The sequence below is a fragment of the Lagopus leucura genome, unplaced genomic scaffold (genome assembly GCF_019238085.1).
Source record: "Lagopus leucura isolate 7727_CA_CO unplaced genomic scaffold, USGS_WTPT01 Super-Scaffold_73, whole genome shotgun sequence".
Taxonomy (NCBI): domain Eukaryota; kingdom Metazoa; phylum Chordata; class Aves; order Galliformes; family Phasianidae; genus Lagopus; species Lagopus leucura.
In genome coordinates, this window is record NW_024962252.1 from 65,689,798 (window position 1) to 65,701,906 (window position 12,109).

A 12,109-nucleotide genomic window follows, 5' to 3' on the forward strand; every position below is an offset into this window, starting at 1 on the left:
CCTCCAATAGATTAACTTATCCAAATGAATCAAATAATTCATATTTCAAACTTTGCTTCCTGTGTGAGTCTAAGGAAAGAATCAAGACCAAATCAGAATTTAACTTTTTCATGCCTCTCTGAGTCCATAGTTTCCTAAAAAGATGTAGTGCTTCTTAGTAGGGTCATCAGTGACTCACCTCATCAGGATTACCTCCCAATGATCTGCTTCTTATCTGTCATGTTCTCTGGGCACAGATCTCAATTATACATTAAATATAGTCAATTTAAACAGCCAGACCCGCCAAGAGAAAAACATTTCTCCCCAGACCTCAATAACGTTTACTTCTACCATTGCTCAGTTGTGTAACCTCTAAGATAAAACAAGAGCTATCCACACTGACTTACACACAGACTCACATACACCACTAACACTTCTGTAACTCTTTAAATACACTGCTTACATGGGGATTAGAAACTATTTCTGTATCCACATCCGTTCAGGGTGAATTAAGCTGCCTTCAAATCTCAAAAAAAGTTCCAAATAAGCTGAATTCACCTTACATGTATTTCACCTTACAAATGACATTCAAAAGGAACACAAATACCGGCTTAAACTTTCCAGAGGCCACAGCTCTGGCCGGTATCAGCACCAGTGGTGTCTCAAGTGTTCTCATCCTTACAAAGGAAATTAGCACGCACATTAGAGACAGGTAAATGAAAAATGTAGAAAAGCCAGCCATTATTTCAAATCCAACTACCAAGCTCTATGATAAGGCTTCTGGAAGTAGACCTACTTCACCTGTACCATAAAAACAAGATCTATGCCTTCCTTCATTAGTCATATGTAACTCGGTGCAATTTTACAGGGGTAAAAAGAAAATATAACTGAAAAATTAAGTCTGTAGGTTGTTTAGGGTTTTTTTTGGCCCTCTTCCCTCCAGCCTCATAGAAAACTCATGCTCCTTCAGAGTTATTTATTATTTCCAAACTTCAAGGAACACAATTCTCAACTTGCAAAAATCTAACAAGAATAAGCACATGTAGAAACTCCTCACACATCTCGACACATTTTCTGAAGATAGTACTGACAAAACAGATTTGCTTCATTGGCAACAAGGATATTATCAGCAAAACAAATTGCTTATTTCTCTTTTTATCCCTCTCCACGACAGTATTTGTGTTCCAGACGGAGGAAATTCTCCATCTAAACATAAAGAGCTCAATATTGAAGCTCCAGGCTTGCAAAAGGAGATTTGAGGTCTAAAAAAAAAAAAAAAAAAAAAAAAAAAAAAAAAAAAAAAAAAAAAAAACCCACACACCAAACTAAACCAAATATAACCAGCACTGCAATATCCAAATCCAAGGGATGCAAGCCTTTCCTGTTTTACCAGCTTCTACTATTTGAAAACCCATCCAAGAATTTTCCATCAGTCTTATATATGTAGTGAAATAAGAATACGTACGTTAAAAGTAACACAGATACTAAAAAAAGAAAAATAATTAACCACTTGAAGGCAAGTTTAAAACGAGAATTATCAAATAGTGCATAATTTTGAATAGCTTTAACACTACACAGAACATGAGAATTCCACCTGTATGAACAGTTCATACAGGTGGTATTCAGCTGTGTTACCTTCTAAAAGTCAATGTGTTGAAGGACCTAAAGCACAGGTTTCATACCTTTTATCTAATTTAACTACCCACGATGCTTCCGTTTCTTTGGCTACCCATTGCTGCACCTGTTTCCAAAACATCTTCAGCTGGCTTAGCCCATGACTAATGTCAGCCATTTCCAGAGAGCAGCTATTTAAGGAAAGATCCTTGCTATGATTCCACAAAACTCTTCAATGTATAAGGAGGAAACAGTAACATTTTTGAACTTGCACAGATGGTATAAGATTGTATGTGCTACTTTCAGATAGACTGAAGCCATTCTGTAAAGCCCAGTCATTCATTAAAAGCCTCTTATACTAAAACCTTCCTGGTTTTTTTTTAGCCTCCTTTCAAGGAGTAACACTTAAGATTACTGAAGTGAAAGAGAAAATAAATCTATCCAAATAAACTGTATCTCAGCAATTTTACTGTTACTCTGCAGCACAACCTACCTGGCCTCAAAAGTTCATCAGGAGGCCTCCCGAAAGCCGTCCTCCTGCTACCCAGGAGAAGGCAGAGTTCTCGCAGGGCCAATCAACACACATCAGCAGGTTATATCAGCAATGAAATTCTTACTAGTTATTTTTAATAATCTTTTTCCACGAGCATAAGATGACCATCAATGAGAAACAAATTCTGAGACGTGCAGCTCAAAGAACAGGTGAGAACTTCCAGCACTGCCAGACGAGTACCGAGCTCCCGTCCCATCCTCACTATCACAAAATGCTGTGCATCACCACTGCCGGCAGAGGCACGCCTACCTACAGAGCCTGCCCAGGCCCTTGCAAGCAGCTGCCATTCTCCTTCGTGAGCTTGGCTGGAATGCTCCTTCAGTGGTTGTGAAAGCTGCATGAAGTGAAACCGCTGGACAAGAGAAGAGGTTGCGGTTCCTTTGAGACAAAGTTTTCCTGTGAACACAGGGCGCTTGCAGATAGCAGCAACTACAGCAGTACAACTACAGCAGTAAGACAGCAAAGCTCTGGTACTTCACCTGGAGATGTGTGGAGCTAAGCGCCTATGGCTCACTGCTTTCTTTTTTTTGATATTTCTATCATGATAACAGCAGCTGGTTTACTTCCTTAGAACTACAACTAAGTAAATACAGTACATGCATCTAGAGCAACTTGATCAGACCATCTCAAGTATCATGAACGACTTTTATTCCACACCATAGATGCTATTCTCGATATTGTCAGATCATAATTAAGATTATATTACATCATTTCAAATACTCAGTTAAGTGCTGTTGTGCAGCAGTGCATTCCAGGCAGAAAAGAGCAGGATTGTTTTATGTTTTAATGCAAAGTGTTGTATTGTACCTACTTTACTGAACTCAGTGATACTGAACAGATACAAATATATATATATATATTTGTACACGCTGATACATACATAACACTTATTCTCTATCCCAAAACAACCCTTCTATCATCTAGACACAACCCACCATGACCTAAGTTGATATACAGATGCTACTACTGCCATGTACACTATCAATGGGAAAAAACAGTGTGTCATATGGGGATATACACATCTCACTTCTATTGATACACTATTATTATGTTGTCATCAGAAGAGATTTTTTTCTCGCTATGTAGAATGTAACTAAACCAGTTCAGTTCACTTACCTCTAAAAACCTGAATCACCCTACACCACAAAGTGTATCTGTGCTAATATATACTCAGTATTCCCCAAGAAAAGTCAGTGTTTTAAATAATTAGCAGATTAATAGTGTGAAGTTTGTCCATATATTTTGACTTCCACGAGGCCAAGTAAACTGAAATCAGAATATCAGCTCAACAGCCAAAGGGCTAACAACAAAAAAAGAATGAATTACCAAAACCAGACATTTAGTATCCATACTAATACTTCCCAGAATCTGATGTTAAATTATCCCAGGGAACACAGTTAAAACATCAACTCCAGCTGGAAAATCTGTATCAAATTGGATCGAGAATAGATTCTTTTTACCTTCCAGCCCATGCATATAACACCGTCTGTCACCAGGCAACAACATCCGCTGTACTACTTGATCTTCAGGAATGTAAAAAGCATTCTATTAGCAATCTGTAAGTAAATGAACAAATCTAAACGTCTCCTAAACTGTCCAACATCACAGAAAGATCAGCATGAACTTTTGACAAAGACAGAAACATCACACAGCTACCCCCAAATCACGACCCACAGGTAACTACAATGTGCACTGAAAAAGCTCTACAACACCACTTCAGAATGAGCCTGCAGACCCAAAATGAAGATGACTTGAAATTGAATGATTTTCTCCATTTTTGCCTCTGTTCTAGGCAGCAATGTATCTGTACACATCATACTCTAGTTTTTAAACTATAAAGCATTCCTATGCTGAAGTACTTTGCTATTTTCCTCAATCCATGCTTAGCATGACCAACCTTCCAGTGAAATTAAAGTGGAAATTTATAAAGTTATTGCTATGTTTTCAGAACAGCTTTTAAATTTATGGAAGCAAAAACATGAGGTACCTAATTTTTTCCCCTAAGTTCAGATATTTTATTTGAGGCAGCATTGGTTTAGTGCTACATCACCTATTTCTCAATGAGCAGCACAGCAAAAGAAGTTACAAAGTGAAAACACCCATTGTATTAGAAATCCCTGAGTTCTGAAATGCTGGTGTAACATCTACTGATTTCTAAAGTATCTCAACCCTTTATTATTTCTCATTTAAAAAAAAAACAAAAACAGCAAAACAACAAAAAACTTAAATAGCAGTGACCTACATGTCACAGCATTATCAGAAAGATTAAACTAACATTCTTCCACTGACACAAGACACTGGAAGGTCTATCTTTTACCTTTATAACTTCATTCAAAGCACTCTTTGAGAACTCAGAAGAACGTATTCTATGTCTATCTTTAGGAAAACAGGAAGTGGACTATTTTAAAGGTATAAATAAGAAATTCAGTGCTACCAGTCTCCTACTGTGAAAATGGCTGGAAATCTAAAGGAAAAAAAATCATCACAGTGGATCAGGTTGCCCTGCCACAAACTGAAACTTCTTTTTTTCAGATCAGAGAATATGAAAAATAAACAAAATTCTTCCTTATTATGTTATTTATCACCAGCTGAAGACTTCTAGCAGATATATTTGGATCCAAATTTTGCTCAAGTCAAATTCCTTTCCCTTGCTCTTAGAAGTGTAAACAATGAATAATAATGTTAGGAGGGTAAGTAAGAGGGAAAAGGGGATAGATCCCAGACAAAAGCTCAGTAAAAACTTCAGTTCTTCAAAGGGAAGATATTAGATTTATCACCAAAATTTTCACATCAAGCATATAATAATAAGCAGAAGGTGTCACATACCGTACTGCTACCATTTCCAGCTGGCATAATTCCTGCCACTGAGTCTCCATCAATCTACCCAGAAGTATATGGGCCTTTTCTTCATATACAGAGAAACAAAACTATGACTTCTATTCCCTTATCAAAGGGAAAGTGATATAATTTCTCCTCAGGTTATTGTTTCCTGACTGCTCTGATTAGGAATAAGGATTGCACATTTTTCAATTCACTGGCAAAAGTACCTATTGGCAGAATGCTTTAGCATAAATGCTAGTTCCCTGAAGACTGCCACCTTTACAGGATAAGAATTTTCTATTTATAAATACAAAAATATATTCATAAATTCAGAACAGTATCTACCAACTCTTCCTCTAGTTAGGAGAAAAAAAAGGAAAAAGGCTGGAGCCATTATTATCATTGATACTTTTTCCAAGTACTGAATAAGAACTTTTAAGTGGGGAGAAGAGGGAAGTAAAGCTTAAGTTGGAGTCCTCAAAAAAATACTTACAAGGCTTTCTTCTGTGTCTGACACTTACTCTCCATCTTCTGATCTAGAAATTAGTGTTCACATCAAAATCAAGCTTTCTTCATTACCTTCCAAATACATCACCTACTTCATTAAATCTTTTAACACCTTCTAGAAGACATGGACCTATAGAGCAGCGTTCTAGCTAGTAAGCAAGCCTAGAAAAAAACTGTGGAAATTTCACATCTAGGTAATTTACAAAACATTGAGCTTAATGACTAGAAACTGCTAAGTTAACAGAGGGGTGGGGCAGAAGGTGTGTTTACAAGCAGCTTAAGCCTTTTTATATCAGTTTGGGTGCTTTCCTTTCTTCCTCTGTCCAAATGCTAGGGTCCTGGATCTGCTGTAACTGAACAGCATATATATCTGATTGTTGAGTTAATTTCATTCTGGTTCAGTCTACCTTAGGACCATACAAACAGATCTGCTGGCATAAAAGACAGCAAGAATCAACAGGCAGGAGTGGAGAAGGAAGAAAAGAGCCTATTCTTCTATACAAGCCCATGAGATCATAATCCTTTGGTGTAGGTTGTTAGGGGACACGTTAACAGACTCAATAATGAAAAAGCATCAAATCCTCCTGTCCAAGAACAGCGGTACTCACCAGTTAGTCCAACCAGTGTGATCCATTCAACAACAAACACCTATCGAACCAGTATGTCTGCATCCATTTAGCTGAAATCACAACTGATAAGAACATCATTCAAGATTGTCTGCACATACACTCTTCACAGCACACAGCATGCACTACCTCAAGACGAGCAATGGGAGCAAACGATAACTCTGGCTAAACTAAGACATTACTACTGCTACAGTAAGGCAAATGCGTCCTCACGGTTGGGTACTTCAATGTTTTGCTTAGCATGCAAGAAAAGCCTTCACAGTGCTTCCCCACAGGGTCAGGGAAGTCCACGCTGTAGCTCCATAAGCAGTTACAGTTCATGTATACTAACTCAGGACGTCACCAGTGCACAGTGGTCGCACGTAACACATGCTGATCACAGCAGCCCTAGTTTTCTTGCAGGTAACCCAGCAACACCCTCCGCCACCCTGCTTTGATAATCTCACAGCTGCCTTCCCAGAGCTTGCCTACAAACATTTCTTGCTAAACAGGTCATGACTGCTTTATATGCCGGCTTCCAAGTTGGAGAAACAAGAAAAAAAAAAAGAGAGAGAGAGAAAGAGAACCACACAATAGCTCTTTATTGAATTTCTTCCCTGCTTCAAACTATTTGGAAGGAAAATAGACATCTTGTAAGGGTAGAATATCAAAGTGACTTGCAGTCCTCTCCACACTTGAATTACCCTGTCACTTTTTTGCCCCACGATAACCAATTAAAAAGGTATGGCTTTCCATCAAAATCTTTTATAACAATTATTTTAACACTTTTTAATCACTAACACTTTATGCACAGGGAACTAAACAAGTTTCTTATTTCCTTGGAGGCATTTTGAAGTTTTCTAAGAATCGAGGAGCAGTCCAAGATCCAAGCTTATTCAGATTTGTACACTTTTTCAGCACTGCTGAAAGGCCCACCTTAGTAGCTAGAATGTACTACTGCATTTCTCAGTAAGTTAACTACTGTCAAGTACAGAGCTGATAAATAATCTAGCAAGCGGATGGCTCTGCATGGTGTTAGGGTTCCAAGCAAACTTAAACTCAGTCTCTTCCCATAAAAGCTATTTCTTATATTTTTCAAAAGAGATCTCAAATGCAAACGCTGTTTTATTTTTCAGCCTATTACAAAACCACTTATTTCTGTACGATTTAAATGAAAATTTGCAGCTAATTTGCAACAATGGCACTGTTTCCCCCCTCCCTGAAGTTTTTTTTTTTTCAGTTTACGTGACCAGTGAAACACCTGGACTAATTGTTTGACAGTGCTTTTAAAGCTCCATACATCAAAAAGATTGCGTTTTGTTTCACAAGACTTCTCAACTACAATGAAGAATTCCTTTAAAGATACATACAGGGCATACTCAGCACTAGATGTATGTAACACTTGTAGTTTAAGATTACAAAGCAAATTGAATGACCATCCCAAAATGTCTGAGCGAATGTAAACACATCCATCACTCCAGCTGCTAACATTTTAATTTGACACTATCCTGATACAACAGTTCGGCTGCTATGAGACTCTTGATCCAAAAATCCTTCAACAAGTTTCTAGATAATAATACAAGCAAATCAACCTTTCCAGTTGTCATAGTTTGTTACCACTTTGGTCTTCTCAGTCTAGCAGCCTCTTCTCCACCAGGTGGTTTAATTAAATTTGGAGTCCTTATCAACACATTCAGCTACAGAATAGATACACATGAAACACACACATTTGAATTCCAGACTTCGAGGATATTTAGCCACTGTAAAATATACTAAGACTGGTGTTTCTAAAGTGCAAATATCCAATTTCAAAATAGCTTAGATTATTCCAACCTGACTTGTAATTACTTGGTGCAAGCGGTGTTTGCTTTCCTTTCTACATAATTATGCAAGCACGAGGAAGTCAATAACTGCCTCTGATCACTTGTTCAAACTGGAACATCAGGACAGAATTTAAGATTGCTTTTCACAGCACTAAAACAAATGATGGGGGGGGGGGGAGAAACCACGTCTTAACACTTACCTGTTCGCATGCCTCCAGCACAACAAAAACTATTCCCAAGGTACTCCTCTGCTACAAATGTCCTTTTCTGCTGCAATTCAATTAGTTAATCAGAAAGTGAAAGGTCACTACATTCCACGACTAGTTTCCAGCCTACGTAAGAGCAATAGGACTTTCAGCTGACTTGTGCATGAAGTTGGAAATTGGAGCCTGAAAAATTTACTAGATACTTCACTTTTGTCCTCTGCCATTCTGGCAGGGAACAAGAGCAGCAGACTGCCTGGCTCGAAGGGAAAGTGATTACAGCATCAGTGTGCACTAATGATCTCTGCACAGATCTAGAGAGGTCACTAGGAATACACCAGTGAAACCAAAATGTAAATGAAGGATGAATTAAAAACAAAACATGCCACAAACCAAATGCACTTCTTCCTTCATCTGTCAGCGTAACAGCTATGAACAAGCACTCACAAACATCTAGAGCCACCAGATAATTTTTTCTTATCTACAGCCACTAAATATTTCATACTTCCCAAATTGAAAAACTTGAATGTGCAAACAGCATAAAAAGCATTTGAACCATCATCCCAGATCGCTTAATTCATAGTGGATTACTCTCGCTTCTGGGACAGTTACTATATTTATCACCAGGCAGCAGAGAACTCTTTAACTACAGTAGGTATACTACCTTCATTCATATATTTAAATTTCAAGTAAATATCACAGTAGATATTAAAAATCTCAGGAGCATTTACAATAGCTCTCAGTACAAACCAACAGTGAAACTGTTTCTTTACAGAGACTCTGCTTTTCTGAAATTTACTTCTTGACTTCAGGAAAGCAAATAAAACAAGCTGGAATAATGTTTTTATATGCATTTTGCAAACTACTTAGTAGGTAGTAATTGGGTGGCATACAATAATCAGACCTTCTGCAATGATTCCACAAGCTTCTACAGCATACTTCATGCTTTAGAAGACATTATGCAGAAAGTACCTAAATTTATCAAGAAAAAAAACTTCACTATAAAATACGAATCATCGTAACCATCATCCTAACCACGATCTACAGGACTGCATTGTGTGCAATTATGCCAAGCTCTGTGTATTTCTTTTTAAGATACACTTTCAGATATTTTAAGACCGCCTTCAAATGTTCTTTGCAGTCCACGGTCGGACTACTTAATAGGATAAAGTTACTAATTTATACAAGGGACTTTATCTACTTGGATTAAGTTGGGTTACTGTGGGGAGAGCAATTATGCCAGTGGCTTTGGAGGTGGTAATCACTTAGCGGGCAGCAGCACCCCTCCTCTGTCTCAGAGGTTCTGAAACAAGAGCAGAAATGACTTACAGCTTCCCATCAATATGACTTGGCACTCTTCCCAAACATGCTCCACTGTGCTTTACAAAGCACAATAAACATTCTACCTATACTACGTAGATTGGAAAAATGACTCTGTAGAGCTAAGTGAGTTGTTCAAGTTCACCCAAAGAGACAAAGATACAGACTCGGACCACAGTCCTAATTGCTTCATGTGTTGGAATACAAAACCTCTGCACCTGAAAGAACGACCTCGGCAGGAATCAAACAGTGCTGCAGTCTGCGCCTGCGTGCAGTCAGCAGCCTCAAACTAAAGCTGGGCCTTAAAGTGTTACACTCTCTCTATGCCAAAGTGTCCTTGAGGCATACACTGCCAATACCTTAAAAAATGAATGCACTCAAAAACACAGGCATCTATTTAAACAGTATCTGTATTGTTGCAGTACTGGTGTAGTACAGTCAGTGTTACTTTGTGGTGACACCAACAGAAAGCCAGTAGCTTTCCTAAGGCTCTCTCATAACACTTCTTATTGGACTCACTTATACCTGTGCAAGCTTAGAAAATCAATTACAGATTTAAACCATGATGCACCATATTATTACTGAGATCTTAAAAAAGAGTCTTGGAAACACTGCTGTATTTTAGACATTTCTGTTGAGCTACAATTCCATTAAAAGTTTCAGTGTAACAAGTGAAGAAAGTTCCAGTGTAATGACTTACAGATTAACCTCACTTAACGTTTCCAGGTACAGCAAATAAAGCTCTTACAGTTATCTCGAACATATATAAACTTAACGCTACACACAAATGGCAGACTTAGCATCAGCATTCCAACACCCTGGCAGAAACCATCAAGATCTTTAAAAAGAAATAAAAAGGCAATAGCAGCAGAAATCTTATCAAAGAAATAACATGCTGGGTCCGTTGTTTGTTTGTTTCATTTTTAATATATGACTACTGACAGGTTTCTGAATTTCCTATTTAAAATCTCTGCTACTACATGTGTGATTCTGGCTGAAGTGGGCGCTATCGCTATTGCACAGAGCACTCGGTACTGTCACTTGCAGTCCAACCTCCTCATCCTCCCAGCTCTCTACATTTATACGGCTCTATAACCAGAGTATCTGAGCCTAATCTCTATGGTAACTGTGGGATTTGTTTACATGGAAAAAGAATATTAGAAATGTATGTAAATTTAGCTGTCATTTAAATAAGTGTTTTTCCTTCCGAGGAGGGAAAAAAAAGAAAAAGCTCCCTCCTGCTTCCATCTCCTACAACCCCAGCAGGCAGTGAGCCACATTTGGAAAGCTCCATATCATACTCCATCGGCAGCCTGGTGGCGTACATTCATCAACAGTTTACTTTAACAAGGAGGATGCATGCAGGATTTTAGACCTGCTTGCTCGCTGAAGAAAAAGCATAGGGAGTGCAGCTAAAACATACTTTTTTTTTTTTTTTAAATATACTGATGTTGAGTCATCAAAGTGGAAAAAACAAAAAAGGAAGAAGGAAACCCGCATGCTGGACCTTTAACAGCTCTATAGTAAGACTCAGTTCTCTGCTCAGCAACTCAGATCAATCTAGAAATTAAAACGATCCGCACCGCTTCCCATTACCAGCTGCAAATAGAGTTCTATGCACATATTTTACATAACATTCATTCACAGACAGCAGCACAACTCCTATAGCACAAGAGCCTACACACAGGCTGCCTTTTTTTAATAAAAACCAACAAGACGATGTAGCACAGACCTGCAACAATTTTAAGATCTCTGATATTTTGAAGCAAGATTTACCACAGCCCGGCAGGACCCGGATCTGGATTACAGGTCCTGGTGTGACAGTACCACCAACAGCATTCGCAGAAAGACACCATCAGCAAAATGCCAGCAACCCAACAACCGCAGCTATTACACACTGCTTTGGGGTACACCAATCTTTTCCACGCAGAGTAAATCGCACTATCCCACCAACGTGGTTTGCTTCCTATACAACTTGCCAGATACACTAGAAAGAAACAGCTCAAAACGAGCAGCAATGATGCACGTGAATAGCACGCAGCACACAGAAGAAGACCGGAACCTGTTTGAAAGCCGCCTGCACCTTACAGCGATCATTTCACTGCGGAGAACATCTCACAGGCACCCTCCCTGTCGACACTGAGCTCGCTCATTCAGCAGAACTCCGATTAAGGAGTAGAAAGTGAGGCGGCCCCTGCGCAGCCCCCGTGCCCGGCACTCCCCCGCCCCGCCGCTCTCTCTCGGGCGGGTGCCCGTCCCCGCTCCGCCCGCAGCGCGGCCCGGCAGCCATGTCCTCACTCTGCTCCGAGCGCTGCCGCCGAGGCAGAACGGCCCCTCCGTGGCGCGGCTCCCCCCGCGCCGGGGTCCGGACAGACAGACAGTCAGACACAGACAGTCAGACACAGACAGACGGGAGGGCCCCTCTCCGCTCAGCTCGCTCCCCCCCCGCCCCTCCACCGCCCTCCCTACTCCCAGCGCAACACGAGCGGCCGCGTTACCTTCATGATGAGCTCAGGCTGCGGTAAAACACTCGGCGGGGGCTGAGCGGCCGAGGCCGGACCTGGAATTTAAAACAAAGCGCTGAGGGCCCCTCCGGCCGCTCGCACCGGGGTACAACAGAGGGCCGGGGGCTGACCCCCGCGGCTCCCCCTGCCCTCCCCGGGCCGCCCTCCCTCTCTCCCTCCC

The 12,109-nt window shown here is 40.0% G+C and overlaps 1 protein-coding gene across 1 annotated transcript in view; it reads right to left on the reverse strand.

Annotated features, from left to right (window-relative positions):
* ARID4B (AT-rich interaction domain 4B) overlaps positions 1-12,109 on the reverse strand; it is an 85,497-nt gene that overhangs the window by 72,498 nt on the left and 890 nt on the right. The window contains exon 2 of the mRNA XM_042886416.1: positions 11,923-11,984. Within this exon, the coding sequence (XP_042742350.1) occupies positions 11,923-11,928 (6 nt within the window). The 5' untranslated portion in view covers positions 11,929-11,984. The remainder of the gene's footprint in view (positions 1-11,922; positions 11,985-12,109) is intronic.